The sequence below is a fragment of the Panthera onca genome, chromosome A3, assembly GCF_046562875.1.
Source record: "Panthera onca isolate mPanOnc1 chromosome A3, mPanOnc1 haplotype 2, whole genome shotgun sequence".
NCBI classification, from domain to species: domain Eukaryota; kingdom Metazoa; phylum Chordata; class Mammalia; order Carnivora; family Felidae; genus Panthera; species Panthera onca.
This window is the reverse complement of record NC_138341.1, coordinates 26,894,391-26,918,378: the sequence shown is the minus strand read 5'-3', so window position 1 is coordinate 26,918,378 and position 23,988 is coordinate 26,894,391. Positions and strand designations below refer to the sequence as shown.

Below are 23,988 nucleotides of genomic sequence, written 5' to 3'. Positions count from 1 at the left end.
CATGAAATCTGACTCTTCCCCCTCAATCCATGCCTGTGCTCCCTCTGCTTCATTTACACCTTTCTTTCTAACCTGGAGCAGTGCCCCTGAAGTGGCTTCCCCCACCCCAACTCCGCCCTGCACCCCACGGCGTCCACCCCCAGCTTCTCTAAGACTGTCAAATTCAGAAACCCTAACAGCTGCTGTTTACCAAGACTCTGCTGTGTACCAGGCAAGGTGAAATCTTCACTTACATTTTGTGCAGTCCTTACAATGGGCAGAGACCCCCGTTTGGGGATCAGCAGCTGAGGCTGAACTCCCAGATTCAAACCCAGGTCTGTGCCTCACAGCGGAATCATGGGGCTGCAGGACAAACAAGTGAGGTGGCGAATCAAGCTTCTCCCGGCTCTTGGCTCAACCTACCATTTCACGCCTGCCTTCCTTAGGCATCCCGTAACCTGAGCAAATAGAAACCCTCCCCCACTTTGGGGCACAACCTATGCTTCCCACCCCTGGGCTTTTGTTCACACTGGTCTCTGCCTGGAATGACCTACTCCCAGACTCAGCCTCCAAAACCAACTTACGCCTATCTTAATTCCCTCCAGATCCCACTCTGGAACTTTTCTAACACAGCTCAGTTTGAGATCAGTCACTCTCCTTTAGACCCTCTCTTGTATCCAACCACGTGCTTTTCTGATCCATTTCACACCATAGCATACTCTTGAAAGGTAGGAACCAAGTTATCTCTGTGCCCCACAAAGGTCTTCCACCCCAGCACTGATGGAGCTTCACATAACGACTGACACTCGACCGGTACTTGCTAAATTGAGCAGATGTTCTACGATGTTATCAAGATTGATAGCATCAACTGAGATATCACGAACTGAGAAAGCATTAAGAGTCGTAAACAAGACACAACCATCTTACCTCTTCCAAAATTTATACACGTGAGGACTCTGTCATCTACAAGGAAAAAAACTAACTCTAGCAAATGAACGGAAGTTATAAGGAAGCATGTTTCAGCTCCACAAAATCAATTTTATTCTTCACATTTGAAGTGGTCTGTAAAATAAAAGGGGTGGTCAGGAAGGAGTGAGCTTCCTGTCTCTAGGGTTCAATTACAGGCTAAATGGCCTGCGCTAGAAGTGCCTGGAAGATTCCTGGGTTAGAACAGGGATGGGGTAGCTGAATTAGATGTCTGACTTCCTAGATCATTTCCAAATATGAGTCTTAGCCACCCCATTCCTGTTGTCAGGACGCCCACTGGAAAGGACGAGCACACACGGTCATGTTGTAACAACTGAAAACAGTTCCCTGAAACCTTACCCCATGTCACTCAGCCAAGCATCAATGTCACTTAACCCTGAAGTTGTGCAACAATAAAAAGTCAAAGAAGCCAATGAGTTCATCCTCTGATCCCAAGCCCTTATTTTTCTCATTTTCCTTTTACGGGTGATTTTAAAACATTTTCGAGATCCACCAAAAGCCAGCCTAATATTTACACAGTTCAGGTGGCGACTGCTTTGCGCACTTTAATGAAAAGTTAAATTATACAGCCACAAGTCAAGAAAGAATAGTTAAGCCATTAGAGTCATAAAGGTTTGTCTGCAAGTAATAATGATAATGTGTGATGAACCAAAGGATGTGTGGTTCATGCAATTCCTGACACCTGAGGTCCATTTAGAAAACGTACTGGCTTGAATCCTCTGTGGTTGCAGGTACTGATGTGGGCAAGTATTTAAAAACAAAGATAAGCTAATATGAGGTCACCTTTGTTTTGTAACTTTCAGCCACAAGTTCTGTGACAGGAGATAAAAAGCGGAATAAATAACAAATTCAAGCAAAAGAAAATAAACACTTTCTTCTTCTCAAGTCAAAAGCTTGTCATCACACTTTCAAAAATCTGCTACAGCTATCTTTCTTAACTGTGTAATCCCACTTTGAGCCAGGGGGAGTATCTATTATAATCTCCGAAAATAAACTGTTTATCTGTGAGGGATGAGCCATCCACTGAGAAGAATGAACAAAGGCCCGTGCTTCCTGACAGAAAGGACAGTGCCTGACAGCCTTCCACAGTTCCAGGGGTGACTGAGCTCTCTGTGGAAAACTCTTACATGCACCTGGATGTGTCACCCAAAAGCTTACTTTAAACTGTCTCCCACCTAGATGAAAATACTGCACAGACAGGTAGAATCGTAAGAGCAAAGTGAGTCATAAAATTTACTAATGAAACAGAACTTGACCCACACAGCCATTCTGCAGTGCTGTGCTATGAATCAGAGCAGGTAACCTGTGGATCCCTCCCACACACACCTCCAGTTATGTACAGTTTCTACAACGGTCCTCAGAAAGGGTATTCAAGCATCCAGATCTATGAAAATGTGGTTAATGACCCAGATACCAGTCTTTGTGTAAACATGTAAGTAAATAGTAAAGGATAATATTACTCCAACCCAAAAGCGTTAAGCTCTGGGAAACTCACTTGATCTGTTTCTAAGTGACATTTTTAAATGGAACTCCGTGAGAACTTTATAGAAAGGTTAATGAAACTAAAATCACACTACAAAAAATGTATTTTTTGTCTCCATATGATCTGATACAAATAGTCATCAGTGGGTTGAAATCTGAAAATTCAGGGTGAGCTCTAGAAGCACTCTGGTCCCATAGAATACCATGAGATCATACAACCCAACAGACAGAAGAGACGGTGAGTTAACTGGCCAGACCTCTGTCAACTGCATGTGAATAGAATATTGGTGGGCATAATAACTATTGGATCAACACAGCAGTTCCCAAAATGGTCAAATGTAGGACTTACACTTTGTTATTATTATTCTTGCTTGGAAACTATTAATAGGTAATACTTAACCTAATGCTATTTTTTTTTAATTTTTTTTTAACATTTATTTATCCTTGAGACAGAGAGAGACAGAGCATGAACAGGGGAAGGGCAGAGAGAGAGGGAGACACAGAATCAGAAGCAGGCTTCAGGCTCCGAGCCATCAGCCCAGAGCCCAACGCGGGGCTCGAACTCAGACCGCGAGATCGTGACCTGAGCCGAAGTCGGACGCTCAACCGACTGAGCCACCCAGGCGCCCCAACCTAATGCTATTTTTTAACAATGGTTCCCACATTTTAATTTTGCACCTGCAAATGATGTACCAGTACCACTGGTTTGGTCCTGATTTAATGATTCAAACCCCTGAGTCCAATGAGGACTGAAGCCAGCATAAACCTTAGGACCCCCGGTTATCTGGCAGTAAACAGCTTTTCCTGTAGCCGGTCTGTGTATCTTTCACTTACAGCCAAAGGGTCCTGCCTAAAATGACTTCTGGTCCACCTTCTCTCCTACCACATCCTACAGACACCCACTCTATTTGACCTTGGCCGCCTCTGCACTATCCTCCAGTCAATCCATCGCCTCCCCAACATCATCCTAAAAGCCCTAGCTAATCCTCTGCCCCGGCTGCTGAGAGTCTGGAATCCCCTCAAAGGTATGGATGAATGATTCAATCTTCCATGTTTACAAGACTCACCTATCTGACCCAACAAGGTAAGATGGGCAAGATTCACTCATTAATTAATTCAAAAAATATTTGAGTGCCTACCATGTACTAGTCAGAGGAAATAAGAGGGCATCTTTCTGCACCTGCAACTAATAGTGGAAAATGCCCTCAGAAAGTCTCAAATTAGCTATTTCTTTCAGAAACAGACGGGTAGAGAAGCTTAGAGGTGTGGGAAGGAGAAAAGAATCCAATCAGAAGCAGGCATCGAAGGGCTGGAAAAGAGAATACCTAGATCTTCCCTGAGATTTCCAGAAAAGAAACAAGAAATATCCCTGGAGGGTTACACAGGATGTCCCCCAAACATCTCCACACCGGTGTACAGTGCCCCAGCCACCCCACTGAGGCCTGGAGCCTAGAGAGAAAGAAGGCCTCCCCCCAGGGCATTTAACCATGAACAAGAAGGCCAGCTCTTAAGAAAGTTCTTCATGTTTCTGGGGACAACTATACATGTTTGCTTAAAGGAAGGAAGCCTCGCTCAACTCCATGAGAAAGGAAGAACGTGTAACCCTATAATCCCAGTGAAAACCCATAGCACATTTCCCAGAGAAATGTCTCTAGGCATGGCAGGGTCTCTAAACTAGGCCAAGCGCCATCCATGGCCTTTAGACTGAAGGCCTCTCTGAGGCAGAGAAGAGGGGCTCCATCGAGGTCTGAGACCTGCCGCAAGAACCTAACCCTTCCAAACCTGTTTTCTCATCTGCAAAAATGGAGGTTAAATGGTAGCCCATCACTGGCTTGTTGTGGGGGTTACCCGAAGTAATCTGTAATCTGTGCAGCCATCATGTGTCAGCCTTGTGAAGCACCTCAAGGCCTCATTGCATGGCCCTGTGTCACCTGGGACTGGAAGACCCAAAGATCCGCAGGGGACACCACTTGTACAAAAAGAGGGGCACTCTGAGATCCAGCTGAAAACAGCTTTGTGTTTAACACCAAAACTTAAATCAGTGCTATTTTCACAACACTGGTTTAACACCAATACTTAAATCAGTGCTATTTTCACAACATTCAAGTGATTTCTCCTCTCCAAAATACAGGACTAATTATTGTCAATATTTGCATAGCACTGTTCTTTCAAGTAGGTTTAAAATGTGCCCTACACGTTATTATCAAACCCTAAGGAATACTAGGCAGAATTTTTTAAAGCCCTTTTTGTAAAGGCAGGCCATCAACGTCCACAGAGCCTGGGAAAGTCGGTTCCTCACTTGGCCCTTACCACCCTCCTACAAAACGAAAGGCTCAGAAAACTTGACGTGACTGCGGAAGTCCCTTCCATTCTCTCTCCCTGGCCCCACAAGTGAGGACCACTGCTACAGGTGAAGCTGAGCCATGTGCCAGTCTCCTCTCCTTCTAAAAACCCATGAGGAGGGAAGATTCCACAAGATCACAAAATCAGAAGGCCCTTCAAAGCCATGCTTTCTACTACCAAGCTGAGTGATGAGAAATGTCAAGAGAGATGGAAGGAGGAAGTGAAATGTATTCCAATCTCCCAAAAAAAGACTCGACAAAACCACTTGTGATATCAGCACAATGAGATGATCAATAGTAATAGCACTGAAGCAGACAGTTCTGTGCCTGTCCGGGTACACAGGACACAAGGTACACCAGCCCTCTTTGGACTGACATCTTTAGGAACTCACGGCTGTGTATGGAGCCACCTATCACTGACACTGCCCTGAAACACGTTAAGTACTTGCTGTAAATGGCATCCTTGGGGAGGGTCTTTGATGGACTTCCCTTGAGTGCCCTCAGCTAAAAGCTAAAAACAGAACATCCGTTACCCTCAAATCCTCCTCGAAAGGAAAAACCACCATAGAACAAATGCCTTAGAAGAAAATTATTCAGGACTACCTTGACAATGTGGTTTTACGATCCAATGATACAACTGAATTAAGGGAAAGAAGTATCAGAGACGTTATGATCAGTAATTTTATTGTTCTTAAAATTTGATGTTGTCTACTTTGGCCACAGAGCTTACCACTTTAATCCATGTTGTACCTTATCATTCTTTTACCTTCAGTAAAGCTTTGTGGTTAAAGCAAATCCAAGCCCTCCAAACTGGAGAACACCTTTTCTAACCACACTATGAAGTCAGCACCATCCATTACCTGAATGGCCTTGCCACCAGATTCCCAAGTCCAAATTGTATCTGTACTCAAAATCCATTTCAAACAATTCCTACTCTAATTTCTCCCCAAGGGAGAGCCGTGTCCCTCCTTTGAACCCCAACTGCTCCAGACAGGGAGCTACCAGAAGATACAACTGTGTTTTATTCCTATCTCCTACTTCCGGGGCTCGGAAAGCGTCCAACACACAGAATGGTTTCACTAGGTGCTTGTTAGAATGGATGGATAAGGCTTGGGTCTGAGCCACCCTTCTAGGATCTACACATTCTTCCTTGTATTGATTTCCTTTTCATGTCTAAGAAGTCATCACCATCTTAAGAGATTAGAACAACACACATTTGGGGTGCCTGGGTGGCTTAATCGGTTGAGCATCCGATTCTTGTTTTGGCTCACAGTTCACGGGATCAAGCCCTGCATCAGGCTGTGTGCTGACAGCATGGAGCCTGCTTGGGATTCTCTCTCTCTCTCTCTCTCTCTCTCTCTCTCTCTCTCTCTCTCTCTCTCTCCCCCTTTGCCCCTCTCCCCTGCTCACATGCACCTTCTCTCTCTCTAAAAAAAAAAAAACAAATTAAAAAGAACAACATACATTTATTACCTCACAGATTGTATGAGTCAACAGTCTGAGCACAGAATAGGTGAGTCCTCTGCTTCAGGGTCTCGAGCAGCTACAATCAAGGATCCACCAGGCTGCAGTTTCATCTGGGGCTCAGCTCAGTAAGACTCTACTTCCAAAGTCATTCAGGCTGTTGGCGGAATTCATTTCCTTGTCGCTGTAGGACTGAGGGCTCCAGCTTCATCCTGCCTACCAGTGACAGACTGCCCACAGTTCCCTGCCACGTGGCTCGGTCCACAGGCAAGCCACAAATACAATGGGCAGTTGCTTTTTCCAAGCCAGCAAGATGTCTCACTCCAGTCGGCTAAGAGGGAGTCTTATACAACGTAACATAACCAAGGAGGTGACATCCCAACACTTTCGTCATATTCTGTTCACTAGAAGTTACGGGTTCTGCCCTCACTCAATGGGAGAGGATTAGACAAAGGCGTATCAGCCACAATCCTAGTGCTGTAGTCCTATTGGCCTTCCACTGGACCCTGAGCTCCACAGAGCAGCATCCAATAGTGGCTTTGTCTACAGGATAAACATTTGGGTGCTTTATCAAAAGTAGCACGCAAAAAATTTGCTCGCATTGGGAAAAGATAAAATATTTACTTTTAAGCAGGTAGAACTATTACCACAAAAACAGATGATTTAACTAAGACTTACTCCTCACCCCTTCCCAAAAAATCTTTCTACTTGGAAAGGAAATAGGTATTTTTTAAACACCTACTTTTTCTTCAATATTCAGGTAAAGTATCTTTGTGTTCATTTATTTTGCAGAAAGAAAAAAGATACGTAATGGGGAAAAAATTCCCTATTTCACAGGACAACCAAAGCAACTCCTTCTTCAGCTCTTTCTACAAAGGTTTCTAGTCTTGTAACAGGCAATTCCTTTCCTAAAAACACATCTAATAAAGTGTGGGTCATTGCTGAAATTCTTAACTGGGCTGTTTCCAAACATCTGATGCATTCCTTCAGCAACGTGCAGGACTGAGTCAGCAGGACCCCAAGGAATGGCCAAGCAACACCACCTCATCCCTTCTCCATCTGAACTTCCTCATCCTCACACAAGAAAGCATTGTCCCTGCCAACGCTGAGGGCATGTTCTGGACAAGAGCTTCTCTTCGTTTCACTTTTGCACTATTTTGGAAACGAGTAATGGCACCTGCCTCCAAAACAAAATGTCACATTCACTCCTGTTACTTTTATTAATTGGGTAATACGTTTCTCATCATTCCTGGCCTGTCACATCTTTTGTCCCAGTATACCCACCTTAAACCCAGCGTCCTCAAGCCTCCGTGTGGATCAGTTGTTAGGTGCTTGTGAAAACCAGGGCCACAGGGTCACCCCTGGGAGTTCCAGCTTGTGAAGGCTTCCTCATTAGAACAGGACAGAACTAGAAAGTCCCAAGGGTACAAAACTCACATTCACTGAATGGCAAAATGGCTTCCCTGGGTCTCCTCAGCACTCAGAATGTGTGCACACAGAATGTGTGGTAACGTGCACGGCTCAGATTACAACGTTCCCATCTGAGCCTAGGGGACTGCTCCATGCCCTCAGGAAGGAGGAGAAAACAAGCTTCTAGCCCCTAATGCCTGGAACTGAAGGGAACCAATTTCCCTCCACCCCTCCTCTCTCTACATGTGATGTGTGGCAGCATACTGAAAAGGAGGAGGGGTGGGTTTAGCTACAGCGATGATTCCCAAACAATACCTGCATCAGCACTGCCTAGAAGGCTCATTAAAATGCAGAATGCTGGGGGGGGGGGGGGGGGGGGGGGGGGACACCCAGGTGGCTCAGTCGGTTAAGTGTTGGGCTTTGGCTCAGGTCATGATCTCATAATTCATGACTTCAGGCCCCCCATCAGGGTCTTCAGTGACAGTGCGGAGCCTGCTTAAGACTGTCTCATCCTCTCTCTCTGCTCCTCCCCTACTTGCGCACTCTGTCTCTCAATAAATAAATATACCTTAAAAAAAAAAAAAAGAGTGATGGACCCCATGCCTAGTTTCTGATTCAGCAGGTCTAGGACAGGGCCTGAGAATCTGCATTTCTAATAAGTTCCCAGGTGATGCTGCAATCCCTGATTTAGGGACCACACTTTGAGAGCCTCTAGGTTTATGAAGTGCCATTCAAGCAGTCTATACTGTTGGACAGAATGGGGCAACTGTGCCAAAGAAAGAGCCTCTAACGCCCAAAATGAGCATTAAAAATGGTTCCACCGGAAGATGTGCTGCAATATACATTCTCTCATACAAAAGGAAGTGCTTAATAACATCATCCCAGTAGCCACTGATTTAAATGAATTTCAGCTGGTCTTTCCCTCAGAAACAAATGTGACTTGTAATGCTTATTAATCAGGAAACCTTACTGAGGGGTCTACTGTATACAGAGAACTGATGTGTATGCCAACTTCCTAATGGATAAAAAGTAAAACAAAACCAGGGTCCCTGCCTTTAATTTACTTACTGTCTGTATTATTTCACCTCCAATTACTAGGAAATTTTAGACTAACTTAACATAACCTTTTCACTATCACAGTTAAGAAAGAAACATAGCCCTCTTGGAAGGATTCTGGTCTTTGCCTACCCTCTACTTTTAGGAGGATAAACCAAGTCACCTGTGGGGGGTAGGGGGCAGGGATTAAAGTGGGGATTTAGGTATTTTTGTTTACTTTCAGACCAACTTGCAGGCCATTCCCCCAGAGACCATAAACCAAAGGCATAATGGCACCAGCCATATAAAGACCTGAGACACAGACCTGTAATCATCAAAACCCACTGGAATACATTAAGCATTTTACTTTTCAAGACAAGAAATATACCAACACATTATAGAAGGAAATTCGCCCGCTGAAAACATTTCACAAAACCTTATTAATAAATCAACACGTTTTTTATAGCTCTTTTGAGAAGCATCTTCATGAACCTCATTTTATTGGATATGTACTACAAAATGGGAGGTATAGCCAATGAGTGCTATTAACCTTGTTTACAAACGGGAACAAAATCACACAGAGTCACTGAGTGACTGCCCAAAAGGCCCAGAAGATGTGGCCTTTGTGCCTACCTCAGGCTCACCCCACAATCTGTGAAATTAGATGGGGTGGCAGGGGGTGGAGTTGAACAAAACCTCAGAACAGCATTCAGGTGTATTCCAAAAGTTTTATGCTCTGAATTTAACATTTCCTAACTGCTCTCTGGAATTTTCCATGGTGACCAGAGAGGGATTCTTAGCTTTCATTTTTAAAGGATTTAACATTTTATTTTTTATTTAGAACCATATGAGGGTCCCCACTAATCTGCCTCTTAACACAGCAGCAACCAGAGGCTTTTCTTTTTTTAACCCTCAAGCTTTCATCCTACGTCTTGGCCTGTGGCTCTGGGGAAAGCGTCTGTCACCTTTGTCTACCAGAACACAGGGCTGGTCTGGCAATCTGGGCACAGTGCAGGCGGACAGGCTACAATGATCATTTGTGTACCTGGCCTTGGATACTTCATTGTTGTATGTGCAGTTTTTCTCATCAATAAAAAAAAAAAAAAAAACAGCAATAAAGGTGAATGAATTTTCAATCGAAACCATTCTTTGTCCATGCCTTCAAAGAAGGCCTGCAGAAAACAAATCTGTCTTGTGTTTCATTCCTGAACAATAAAATCCACTTGCATTTATAAGTCCCCTGTGTTATCTGTGGCCTTACACAGCCTACGAGACCTGACTGGGATAGAGCTGTAGCCCCCTGATGGCCTATCATTCTGGCCCTCACTCACTCCTAGGTCCCTGTACCAGGCCAGATCTATCCCCTAGGGTCTCTGTGCTAGCTGTTCTCACCTCTGAGGAACTATCTCCTCTGTGAGGAATTTCTCTTCATTCATCACCAAAATACATCCTTCCAGGTAGTTCTCACCTGTGAATAACTGATTCTATCAGCTCACCAAAGTGGACCACGTCAGCTCTGGATCAGCAACACTTTCTGCAAATTCATCTTCCCATCCATCCACCACACTCATCTCTCTTCTGGTCCAGCAGAACCAACAGCATGTATTCCAAACCCAGCCCATCCATCTCCTAATTTACAAAACACGACATTTCGCAAACTGTTTACTTACACCCGTGCCAACAATATTACTCAAATGTGGTGCAGTGAAAAAGCCACAGGGAATAGAGTAGCTGGCCAAGAGCAGTATTCAGGGATCTAAAATTACAGGGAAAATCATACAACATTCATTTTACTTGGGCCCAAATCTCTATCAGATGATGTTGAGCAGAAAGATTCTAAAATTGGCTGGGAGAAAGGAAAAGTTGTCTTAAAGTTTGGGCCATGCCAGGGCGGCCTTCAGAAAGAGAGCTGGCAGAAACAGAATAAGGTGGTGTGCCCTTGAAAGGCTGTCATAATAAGCAGTGTCTGTTGGGCAAGGATAAGCACAAGGGGAAAGAGAACCGAATGGAAATTAGTGCCAAAAAGTACGAGTAAACAAAGAAGACAGAATTCTCTATATAGTATTTAGAGGACAGTATTTGCAACACAACAACATCAGAGATGCTAGTGCAATTCAACTCTATTCAATTCAGGCAGCGTCTGCACTGTGGCTGTATTGGGCTCCTCCTGGGTGGCTCCGTCAGTTGAGCGTCCAATTCTTGGTTTTAGCTCAGGCCATGATCTCAGTTTTGTGAGTTCGAACCCCAAGTTGGGCTCTGTGCTGCCAATGTGGAACCTGCTTGGGATCCTCTCTCTCTCCCTCTCTCTGCCCCTCCCCCATTGGTGCTGTCACTGTCTCTTCCAAAATAAATGAATAAACTTTTTAAAAAGAGAAAGAGAGAGAGAGAGAGAGAGAGAGAACACAAAGAAAATCCTGCTCCACGCTGACAGGGAGACAGACACCTCTCCCATCGGGTCCACTCATACCCAGAGCCAAGAAAGAGTGAAATGACAGTGCTCTGGGAGAGGGGAAGAGGGAGCCATGGTTTTCACCAGGGGACCTGAGAAGCACACACAAAAGTGTATGAAAGGCTGGGACACCCAGGAGGGGGTGGGCAGAAGCAGAATGAGAGCCCCTGAGAACGTGAATATGGCTGGGCAGGAGTCCTGCTCTGCATGCGCTATTCACATATTACTTCATGTGGCCCCCAACAAGCCTCTGAATGATGGTTCTGTTATCATACCTGTGCCATGAATGCTGTGAACACCCAGCCTTCTCCCCACCCCACCCCCCCTGGTGTCACCATGAGGAGGTGTTACCATCCAGACAGGAGCCCTGTATCCTAACTCCAAAGACTGAACTTCTAACCACTGACCTACACTGCCTTCTTGTTCAGAACAAGACCCAGTAAGGGGAGAAAAAGGAGTAAGGCAAAAAAGGCAGATAGGCTGGGGAGGGGAGTAGGGGGAAGGGTAACAGGTAGCATTTCCTTCTTGAAACCGCATTGTCTTAGGTACACAGATTCTGCATATCCAATGCACTTTGCCTATATGAAACACTCAATATCCTTGATAAGCAAGGCAAATTAATAGGCAGATATGAGCATACACAAATACATTCACCTCTGATGTGTTTTTCCACAAGTACCAAAGCAACTAATTTGTGCCACACTAGCAAATTATGGATTATTTTCTCTCCACTAACAAGAAACATCATTAGTAAAACACACATTTAGCACAAGATAAGACCAGTCCCTCCCTTATCTGTAATCATTGCACTCAATGGCCACATCAGGGAGTTTTTAAAAACATGACCCTGATGAGTAGCTGTTGGATATATTATTATTCTAGGTTTTTGTGTATTTAAAATATTTTATCATTAAAAATAGAATATTTAGTGGGAAAAAACATCCAGTGTGTTTGAAAGTTTTTAAGCCTTTTTAAAAAAACACTTCATTTAAGCACACCTACATATCATTCATAATTTTACATATTTCTGACTCTTATAACAATGTATATTTATCAAACATTCAACCAACTGAAGAAAAACTGGATGGAATAACCCTATAGGCAGCAATTTTTGTATGTACTATTCAAAATTGAGCTAAACCGGGGCACCTGTGTGGCTCAGTCATTTAAGCCTCCGACTTCAGCTCAGGTCACGATCTCACTGGTTGTGAGTTCGAGCCCCGCGTCGGGCCCTGTGCTGACACCTCAGAGCCTGGAGCCTGCTTCTGTGTCTCCCTCTCTCTCTGCCCCTCCCCCCCACCACTCGTGCTCGCTCTCTCTCTCAAAAATAAAACATTAAAAAAAAAATTGAGCTAAACCAATATCCAGAGGGCTCTTGCCTTGATAAGTTTCTAAACTGTTCAGTGTTGGGCTTGGTCTTTAAGGTCCCACACAAACAGTCATAAATCATGCCCAGGAGAGGGTTCTTTCTGGGTCACCGTTTCTCAAAATGTGGCCCACCTTCATCAGCATCACCTGGGGTGCCTGTTAAGAACCCAAGAGATGCTGATTCAATAAGAAAAGTTTCACAAATTCCTCCTGGGATCAGCTGCACATTCACACTTGGGAACCACCACTCTAGAATCTTTTTAAACAGACCAAGTAAAAATGGCCACAGCCATAACCAAAATCACAAGGGGCCAATTCCCTAGCTCTCCCACTCCCTGGAGCAGCCAGGGCGCCTGCGTTAAGGAAGAAGCCAAAATAGACCCACAGTCCCAGACTGTACGGGAGGGACCCAAGTCAGCTTCCGCCTACCCATGCTTCCATCTGTGGGTCCTTACGAGGGATGCCCAGAGTCCCCAGGGGTGACCCAACCCTTGAGTAGCCCACCTCTCAAGCCCATGTGCACAGCATCTTTAGGCTTACTTATGAGTTGACTGTAGCCTCCCACCCCCTAAAAAAAATGTGGAGTCCAGATCCCCAGTATCTTAGCATGTGACCTTACTTGCACCTTATTTGGACTCAGAGTCATCACAGAGGGAATCCGGTTAAAATGAGGTCATTAGGGGATCCTGGTGTCCTAATAAAAAGAGGACATTTGACACAAAGACAGACACAGAAGGAAGATGATGTGAAGGGGCAAAGGGAGAAGGAGGCCTTCAAGCCAAGGAGAGAAGTTTGGAACAGACCCTTCCCACACAGCCCCTGAAGAACGAACCAATGCCGCCCACGCCTTGATTTTGGACTTCCGGTCTCCAGAACTCTGACACCATAATGTTCTGTTGTTCTAAGCCACCAGTCTGTGGTACTTTGTTATGGCCTGCCCTAGCAAACTAACACAGCTGGAGAACTCACAAAGTGAATTCAGGCTGTAAGAGCCAATCGCTAACCCAGCTGTCAGGAGGGGCTGCAGCACGGGATGTCCAGGCAGCCTAGGGCGGTAAAGAACAAGGAATCCAGAGCCCACAAGGGGCATCCGGGTGGCTCAGTCGGTTAAGCATCCGACTTCAGCTCAGGTCATGAGCCTGCGGTTCATGAGTTCGAGCCCTGGGTCAGGCTCCATGCTGACAGCTCAGACAGAGCCTGGAGGCTGCTTCAGATTCTGTGTCTCCCTCTCTCTCTGTCTGCTCCTCCCCTGATCACACACGCTCGCTTGCTCTCTCAAATATAAAATAACACTTTAAGGGAAAAAAAAAAAAAAAAAAAAGCCACAAGATCTGGGATGGGATCCAAGCAGGGGCAGTGCCCCCTGCCTGTAAAGGTGGTAATAAACCATGCCTGTCTCCCCAGCCCACATGGTACGAAGATCAGGAATAAGCTCCCGGCCCACTAGAAAGCACCATGCTGTGGCCTTCACCCCCTCAGTGGCTCCTCAGCGTGCGCTCCGATCCTGGTCAGTATTAAGAGTGAGGACACAGCCCCAGCACTCCAAGTCATTCTCTTCATTGCTAGGAAGGCCTTGGAAACAAAATCTGCATTTCAGGAAAATTCAATTCGAGCTCCCCAAACATGTTTGAGTATGTTTGGAATATCCAAGACAACAAATAACAGGGTCAGAAACAGCAAACTCCCGACACTGCCAAAGGTCCTTTCAACAAGTCAGGCTTCCTAAGGGCCAAGGGTTCACTGGGCAGAGAAACACTCCACTAAAGCAGGCCAGGCAGGAGCAGGCGGTGTGTTCGGGCCAGCCCACGGGCTGGAGGAGGGCTTCATGATGAAGGTTTAAGTACTATCGCAACACAGAATTTATGGTTCCTAAATGTTTGTTTTAACTAGTGTTGAGAACACATATTTGACCCAGTGTGAACTTGACCTCTGGGTCCCTCTCCCTTTTCGCGGGGCTGTCTATGCCACATGACGAGATTTTCCAGCCGGCCCTCCCACCCGTGCTCCCAGCAGCTGCCATGGTAAACCTCACTGCGGATCTATTGGCAAAGCAGCTGTCAATGGCCATAGCAGGCATACGAAAAATGTGTAATCATTCTGGGCCCGACTCCCAAGCTTGGCTAGGGCCACACGGAGCCAAAAGGGACAAGAGACAGCCTGAAAAGCCCTCTTGGCCATCTGAACTCCGGCCACATTATTCCCTCCTGGACGATGCCATCTACTGCATCTCTGAACACCAAGGGTACACAGAGCTGTCTCCTCTGCCTATCATTAAGGAACACTTCTAGGTTTGGTTTTGTCGGGGGTTTTTTTCCAAAGCAGTGTGGGCTGAATGCCAATGGAAAAGCAATGGAATATCGATTTTTCTGTTTCTTGCTAAGGAGAGAACAAGTCATTTGATGTGCCATGAGTTAAGTGAGTAAAAACAGACCCTGTACTCCCTACAGCTGGCTGTGTCTCTCCTCTATTCATAGAACCTGGCACATGTTAAAGCTAAACAGATATCCGTTAAAGAAATGAAAGAACCATCCATGCATTTACGGAGGGGCTTCAGTGTGCCAGGCACCAGCACCCGACTCCAATCTGCCCTCTTTCCTCTTCCGTCCTCCTCATTCTGCCAACCTGGCCTTGCCCGCATCTCGCCCAGACTCCTTTAGGTCCTCTGCTCCCAGTCCAGTCTCCTCTTTAAAGTGGAGCCCACGGACTGGGTCTTTCTGTAGCCCGCACTTCCCCTGAGCAGGGGACAAAAAGACTGCAAGAACCAAGAAGAGGTAGGTTCTGTTTGGACAGAGGAAGAAAATGTGAAAGTGAAAAGAGGCAAAAACAGAACACAGGAGGCACTGAATGCCCGAAGCACAAGACAAGGTTTCTAGGCTGCACAGCTCTCCTATAAATGCAAACTCTTTGGAAAGAGAACAAATGTGGTGCCATCTCCTTTGCACAAAACAGACACTCACTATCAATGGTCACTCAGTGTTAAGAACTAAAGTGACCTATCCCGTGCTACGCTTTCAACTTCTAGAGATGCACACACACACAGGATGTCTAGCAAAGCAGCATTAACACACAACTGGGCATCTCTAGACTAGAGCCCCCCAAGGCCACCTTTACGGGTGCACATACGCATTCCTTGCCCCAACAAAGGCATGCCTGTTGCGTATATGATATGCAACAGAAGGCTTACAAAATCTCCAGTCTTCAGAAGCATTTGCCTGTGCCCCATTTAAATTAAATGTCAATCAACTAAAAACAACGGAGTCTGGCTGGAAGGGCATCTTATTTTCTTCACTGGATTAAGCGAATGGAACACGATAAACACAACTGATCTCTTATGCAGAAATATTTTTGGTAACAACTGGACATGATCTATATAAATTGAAATTCTTCAGCTAAACCCTATCGATTATCCTCAAAATATAATGACAATTAGGAGACAATCTGGGTGGTACATTTAAATGTGCACTTGCATTTTATGACTACTACCTTAAGGGAGAACTTCATATAGATATACCATTGGTATTTGTGTTCATAAGTAAAATAAAGCATACTCAAGAGCAATTGTTCAATCTCAGCAAATAAGTAGAGAGGAAAAAGACTACAAATCAATTTTTTTGCAATCCAGAGTTCACTAGTATTTACTGAAGTAGTTACAGTCACAAAATGGGTATCAGCAATTTTTCCATTTATATATACCTTGAAGGAGTATTTTTACTTCTACATAGCACATTTTATCCTAACAGAACTAGAGGCACGCAAATAATCTAATACTTAGTATATTTTAAAGTTCTATTAAAATAAATCATTCAGGGGGCACCTGGGTGGCTCATTCAGTTAAGCACCTGACTGACTCCTGATTTCAGCTCAAGTCATGATCTCATAGTTTGTGGGTTCGAGCCCCACACCTGGCTCTATGCTGACAATGCAGAGCCTGCTTGGGATTCTCTCTCTCTCTGCCTCTCCCCTGTGCACTCTCTCTCTCTCTCAAAACAAGTAAATAAACTTTTTTAAAATAATAAATAAATAAATAAATAAATAAATAAATAAATAAGAACAACACAAACTACTTTCTTTTTTCTTGGTAATCAAAGGCAGGACAGCATGGGAGTGACTGGCTTTTTCATGCATTCTCTGTCCACTCTCATCTTTATTGAGGAACTGACAAAAATTGTACATACTTATGATATATGAGGATGTTTTGATATACACATACATTGTGAAATAATCACCACAATCAAGCTAATTAATATAGCTATCACTTCACATAGTTGACACTGTATAGGGAGTAAGAACACTTTAAGATCTACTCTCTGAGCAAATTTCAAGTAGACGACACAGTACTCTTAACTACAGTCACCTTGCTGTACATTAGATCCCCAGAACTTACTAATCTTGTGTGACTGACACTTTGTACCCCTTGATCAACATCTCCCCATTCTCCTTCTCCCCAACCCTAAACTACTTTAAAGTTATAATATAAAAAGGGATCCAGGGGCACCTGGGTGGCTCAGTCAGTTAAGCATCCAACTTTGGCTCAGATCATGACCTCGTGGCTCATGAGTTAGAGCCCCGAGTCGAGCTCTGTGCTGACACCTCAGAGCCTGGAGCCTGCTTCAGATTCTGTGTCTCCCTCTCTCTCTGTCCCTCCCCCACTTGTGCTCTGTCTCTCTGCCTCTCAAAAATGAATAAATGTCAAAAAAAAAATTTTTTTAAAAGGGGATCCAAATTACGTTATTTAAAAAGGAGACTGACAACAGCAGCTAGGGAAACACATAGGAAAAAAAGAAAACCAAGTAACAGATAAATGAGACAAAATTTACTTGACTTAATCCAATAATAAACTAAGAATCTCTCTGGTTTTATCAAGGCTTTTACACCCATTCTTTTTCACCTTGACACCTGAAATAATCTGACAAAGTGGGCAAGGGTTTAGCACATTCGTTTCTGGATCGGAAAATATAGGGTCAGAGAGGTCAAGTGAATCCCTCAAGGCCCCACATCTAGTCAAGGCTTCAGGATTTGAACTCAGGGCCAGGGGCTTTTCTAGTAGCCCACTGCTCAGCCATGGACACAAATTTCACAGCACAATGGTAACTCTAGTCATCCCATCTGAATGAGAAAGGCTCCTTCATCTCTCTGGCTCTCCCACATACACAAGACAAGTCTCCCATTGGAACATATCCACCTAATGCATACATGACTTTGGGCTGGACACTGGCCCACCCCAGCATCACTTTTAAAATTATTCCTGAGGGGCGCCTGGGTGGCTCAGTCGGTTAAGCGTCCGACTTCAGCCCGGGTCACGATCTCGCGGTCCGTGAGTTCGAGCCCCGTGTCGGGCTCTGCGCTGATGGCTCAGAGCCTGGAGCCTGCTTCCGATTCTGTCTCCCTCTCTCTCTGCCCCTCCCCCGTTCATTCTCTGTCTCTCTCTGTCTCAAAAATAAATAAACGTTAAAATAAATAAATAAATAAATAAATAAATAAATAAATAATTCCTGAAAGGAGTCATTAAGTTTCCAGCACTTGGGCATGAATTCATTTGTCAGATCGGGCAGTTTAGGAAGGCCAGTTTTTCGAATGCTGAACCATCATCAAAAAAGAAAGTGATGCTGCCTTGCTTAGACTCCCGGTGCTGTTCCTCTAGGAACTGGAAAGAGAACTGGAACCAAAAGCCAGAGGTATTTGTTATGTGTATTGTGAGACTAAATCAATGTAGCAACCTCCTCTAGGACCCTGCAGTCACTGCTCTGACCCAGAGCCTTCTGTAACTTCTCTCTTTCTGGGTGACCAAAGGGCAAACCCGGTCAAACCTAGGCACAAACATATTCTTGCCTCACTTGCCTGGACAAGCAGGAAGTTCATGAAGTGGTTCCTCAAGATTTCCTGCTTGAGCATCTTTGCACATTCCAGAACATCTCTGGATCCCCAAACCCTCAGACCACCTTTCCAGAAAAGGCACCATATTGCATCATTTGCCAACTAAACATCTTCCAATCTTGGTGCATGCTCTTTAACAGGCATCAAGGCGGAGCACCCGCCCACTATCTATAAAATCCTGCCCTATATTTTTAATCTTTACACAGCAACATCCCACTATAACAGTGCCGTCATGGATGGGTTATCTCCATGTTATAGGCAAACCGTATCATACCAGGTTTTGAGCGGAAGGAGGTACCAAAGGGAGGAAAGGGTGTATAATCTGACCTGAGTCATCATAAATTCAGGAAAATGCTGACACACTATTGTCAAGTGTAATCTAAGAAGTGAAAAATTATGACAGTCTGAATGCCTACAACCCTGAGCATTTCTGAGCCAGTAGTTTGCGTTCAGTAATCAAGAGGCGGACAGTCAGTTCCTACCTGCCATTACTCCTTGATCACAGTCGAATCATAACCTATCCGGACATTCCTTTCTAGAAAATCCAAGCCACCATGCCAGAGTCCTCCTGTTTCTTTCAAGGAGTAAAGGTATTTTTTAATAAGCAAGGTCACTGGAATGACCATACTAGAAATTTTTTCCAATATTTTAAAATCCAAACTGACTTTATTTTTAATATAAATTATTTACAAGAGTAAATCAGGATTTTAATATCCAAACTGTACACAAAACAAATTGCTAAACTTGACTTATGATGCCGAATACCAAGAAGCAGCTAAAATTGGGGATGATTCCAATCCGCAACGTTTATGGCTCAAGCTCCATGCAGAGAAACCTAAGAAGGATATACGCTGAGTGGAAGATTTTTTTTTTTTTTTAATTTCCAGTTAGCAACAGAATGAGGCAACTCGTCCAGAGGAGCCTCGAAATACATTTTAACTGAGTCCTCAACTTTACAGCACATCGGGGAAATGTGTTCTGGTGTTCTCAAACCTGCATGTAACAATAATGGGTGTTTCTAAAACATTGCTAAGATGTGTATTAATTGGTGGGGGCGCCTGGGTGTCTCAGTCGGTTAAATGTCCCTCCCATTTCAGCTCAGGTCTGATCTCATGGTTCGTGAGTTCAAGCCCTAAGCCCTGCATCCGGCTGGCTCTGTGTTGACAGCTCGAATTCTGGAACCTGCTTCCAATTCTGTGTCTCCCTCCCTCTCTGCCCCCTCCCCCATTCGTACTCTCTCTCTCAAAAATAAACAAACATTTAAAAAATTAAAAAAAAAAAAAAGATGTGTATTAATTGAAGGGGCACTGAAGGAGACCACACCTGTCAGTTGTGAAGAACTGTGAAGACACTGCCTCCTGGAAAACAATCAGGCCTCAAAGATGGGAGGATTCTTGTTGCTGCTTTCAGAAAGCTTTAGAAACTGCTAATGTTTTATTTCAGAACAAGGCCACCTATCTCCCATCCCCCTCTGGCCATCAACCAAAAAATGTTTTTCATCTGTCAATATCCAAGCTTGAGTTAACAGTACTGGTTTGGCAAATAGCACATTCTCCAATGGAATTTTTTTCCTAGCTCCTGATCCATAGGTGTGACAGTGATTAATACTGAGTCGTGTGGGTGCAGGGGAACCTTGGATGCACGGCAGAGTTCTCTACAATACATTGCCGCTGGCACTGATACACTATCATTACTGTGACTCATGATTGGTAATGAAGGCTGCAGATAATGTCTTGCATACATAACGACTCGAGGGCAGCAAGAGCCCCTTCGTGTGACCCCTGGGGGAGCCTCCCTCCCCATGTGGACAGCCCCCCTTTGCCCACTGTGCCAACCACAGCCAGCATGGAAACTTACGTTTGGTGCACCTCTGGGAGCCAGGGGCCTTACTCCAGCCATGGCAGCACTGCCCTCCACAGACATTGACCCTGAAACAAAGCAAGACCCCTGAGTCCACAGTAGCAGTGTACTCTTCCAGAAAACCCAAGTTCATATGGGTCCCTGCAAGCTCAGCCTCCTGTGTCCACACTCCCCTGGCTTGCAGAGTCCTAAGCCATTCGCAGCATGCCCAAGCCAAAGCTGCCCGGGTAGAAGAGTAAAGACCGTGTATCAGGGTAAGGTGGGAGAACCAAAAAGCCTGCATAACATAGAATTACACAGGAAGGGAGAACAGAGTCCACATAAATGAACTTCTTAACCCCCAAAGTAGAGCCAAGTGTATTTTGTATATTATCTGGCCCACAATTTAAACCGAATCTGAGTTTTAGGGAGAAGTGTCCGAACACAGGGGAGATCACAATGCCTGGAAAGTACCCCTGAAGAAAAGAACCAGATAGGCAAAACAAGTTATCCCCCACACCCCCAACCTGTGATTAAATGGGGAAAGGGGCAGGAAGGATGTTTATGAGCGCCCAGTAACAGAAACTTTCCAACCGAAAATTCTGTCAATGCACAGACACCCTGCCCTGGGGAAAGGCGACCCCACAGGTGCACGGAAGCCCAAGCCCACAATCTAGGATGCTGAAAAGTTTTGGGCCGCAGAACAGGAGCTGTATCTTCACAGCCGGCCCTTCCACCACTTTTTTTTTTTTTTTCTTCTCTAGCTGGAAAAAAGAGTTAAAACTGAGTTGCAAAGAGCAGTTTAATTGATGCTAAGGGAGTGAGCAGTAGTGACTTCATGTATACGCCCGTCTTCTAGGAGTAGTTGGGTTCGCGCACAGGAGGTTACGCCCCAGGCAGAAATGCCTTTTGTGTTTACCCGCAGCCGAGAAACAATGCACACGGAGTTTCTCCTCAAAGTCTCCGGGCTCCCCGCATTCGCCTCTGCCTGCGGCGCGGGCGGGCGGGGGGAGGAGAAGGCGGCCCCACGGCGCACGACGCCCGCGGCCGGGCTCCGAGGGACCCTGACCCCGCGGGTCCCGGTGCGGGCGGCGCGCGCGCGCGCGCGTAGGGAGGGTGTGGGCTTACCCCTGCAGCTGCTGCTTCTGCTGAACCTGCAGCCTCGAGCCCCCGCCGCTCTGACTCTCCGGCGGCACTTTGGAGCGCACGACTTGCCTGCCTTGTTTGGCGAACGGGGCGGCCGCCGGGTGAGCGCCGGGCTTGGGGTGGAGCTGCCCGCCGGGGGCCCCGGGCCGCGCCGGCTCGGGCGGCGGAGGCGGCCGGAGCCCCTGCAGGGCCGCGCCGCCTGGCTGGCTCGTGCGGCGCGTCCGCTCCGAGGGGGCCCCCGGAGAGGCGCGGCTGGGAGCCCCGGCGCCCGCCGAGCCGCGGCTGTACCTGGCGTCGAGCGCGACGTTGAAGGTCCGCGGGCGCGGAGGCCCGCCCAGGGGCAAGGCGCCCGCCGCCAGGCCGGGGCCCGGGCGCACCACGTACGTGATCCTCCGCACCCGGCCGTGCGCCGACGACGCGAGCAGCCCTGCCCAGAGCAGCAGCCCCCACCTGAGCCAGGGCCCCGCCATCGCGGGCCCGAGCCGGCGCCCCCGGCGCCCGCCCCCGGCCGTGCGGCTCGCCCGGTGCGGCCGCCCGCGCGCGCTCCGGCTGCCCGAGAGCCCGGGAGGCGGAACGAGGAGAACTCGGCTGCAGGAGAGGAAGTTCTGCGGGCGGCCGAGCGGCCCCAGACCCCAGCCGAAAGCGGCGGGGAGGAGGGGGCGGGCGTGGGGGTGGGGTGGGGAGCCGAGCCCGGGAAGGGAGGGGAGGGGCGAGGGGAGCGGACTCCGCAAGGTGAGGGTCCGCTCGCGCAGCCGCGGGTGCAGGGGGCGCCGCGCCCGGGCCCGGGGCAGAGCGGGCGAGCGCGGGCGTGAGCGCGCGGGACGCTCGGAGGCAACCCGGGCTGCAAAGTCTTTAAAAAGTTGCTCTCGCCGTGGAACCGAGTGTCAGATCTGAACAGCCAATCTCCGGCAGACGTGACGTCAGGCAGTAAATCCTAATTGGGGAAAGCGTGAGATGAGCCCGAGAACGCGCCGCCACCCTCCACATCCACATAGATTGTTACTGTGGGGCGGCAAGGCAGAGGTCCCCGCTCCCCGGTCCCGGGTCCCGGGTCCCGGAGAGGGACAAAGGATTCTGCAGAATCACTGACTGGTCCTCTCCTTCCAGAACCCTCACGGGATTCGTTTGATATCGTTTGGAAGGCATATTCTTATCTGTGTTTGCTGGGATACATGCCGGGGTTGGATGAAAATACCAGATCGGGCCCCAGAAAGGACTGCTCGGGATTTGCCTAGCTGTCCATCCGAAAGCGTTTAGATGGTTCTCTTTGAGATTGTAAACCCCGCGTGGCTGTGCCTCGGTCTGCAGCCTCTGGTACCCTACTCCTAGTTACGCGAGTTTGAGAGTGCAGGGCGGGCAGCAGGGGGCGCCCGCGTGGACTGGGAAAAGGGCGGCAGGCACCAACCCCAGAAGCAGCCCGCTCTTGGTAAAAAGGCCTTTAAGATGGGAATACAAAGTTTAGGATCCATTACAACCCCAGGCCATTTAGAATTAAAAAAAAAAAAAAAAAAAAAAAAAAAAAAAAAAAAAAAAAACTCAGTTCCTTGGACCCCTATCTGAAAGGAAAGGATCACTCACTGGAGATGACCCAAAATCACATCAAGGGAAATGCAGGATGTTCCCAGGACAGTCCCTGGAGCTCATAGTGCTCTTTGGGAAAAACCATGAAATAATGTTATAGTCTAGCATTTGAATTTAAAACAGTGTCTCCAGAATGCACGATTTTATTGTATGAATGCAATATAAAACTCATGGTCTTAACAGTGTTTTTTAAAAAGCCATTTAACAAAAAATGATACTTGGTTTCCAAGGCTTTGGTTGTTCTTGTTCATATTTATTTGTGGCTAATCTTTGTTCCGTTGTCTGCCAGCATTGGCTAGTAGGCAATTGGTAGCAGGTGATGGTGGCTTAAGAATTAATGGAAAGTAATTTAAGGTTGAAGAGAATTCATTAATCTCTTTTTTCTGTACATTGGAGAAAGACCTCCAATATTGGATTTTGGCAGGAGGGGACCTCAGTCCATCTGCCTGAGCACCAGCTTCATGTGAGAACACACACGAGAGCCACTGTTGAAGATTAAATAGCACTGGGCTGGAGGGAGAGACCACAGTTCAGTCAGAACACTGTAGCTAATTAGCCAAAAGACCACAGGCAGTTCACCCCTTATCCCTGAACCTCCACTTCCTCCTCCGTAACAGAAAAGTTGGATTAAATGTACCTTCCAGCACTAACAGTCTGTGACTCTAAGAACATCCGGGGTCCCTGTGGACAGGATCAGTGAGGTCATTCAAGGTCAGTCTCTGAACCAAGCCAAAGAGAACCAGCTGAGATGATTGAGGAAGGAGGGTGGGTCAAGAAACTGCCTCCCAGCTCTGGGTTCTGTAAAAAGGACACAATAGAAGCTAGTAAATATCCACCCAGTGCCTACCCAGGCCAGCACAGAGGCGGACCCTCTGCACACACACAGTGTCCCAAGATACAACCCCTTTGTCTTAGAGGAATTTCCTATCTGGTTAGGGAGACAAGATATAAATAAATGAAAGCTTAAAAAAAAAAAAAAAAGATAAGTAACAACTGAATTAAGCAACACTTGGAGATAATAAAACCCTCACA

The 23,988-nt window shown here is 46.5% G+C and overlaps 1 protein-coding gene across 6 annotated transcripts in view; it reads right to left on the bottom strand.

Moving 5' to 3' along the window:
• Positions 1–21,942, bottom strand: part of LTBP1 (latent transforming growth factor beta binding protein 1) — a 401,303-nt gene extending 379,361 nt beyond the window's left edge. For 4 of the 6 annotated variants that reach the window (XM_060652189.3, XM_060652216.3, XM_060652199.3 and 1 more), the window contains exons 1-2: positions 21,358–21,941; positions 20,248–20,318 (exon numbers count right to left, since the gene is read on the bottom strand). In XM_060652189.3, the coding sequence (XP_060508172.1) occupies positions 20,248–20,318; positions 21,358–21,845 (559 nt within the window). In that variant the 5' untranslated portion in view covers positions 21,846–21,941. Of the gene's footprint in view, positions 1–20,247; positions 20,319–21,357 lie in introns of all 6 variants that reach the window. The other 2 variants (XM_060652208.3, XM_060652235.3) reach the window with 1 other exon arrangement.
• Between the last annotated feature and the right edge of the window lie 2,046 nt (positions 21,943–23,988).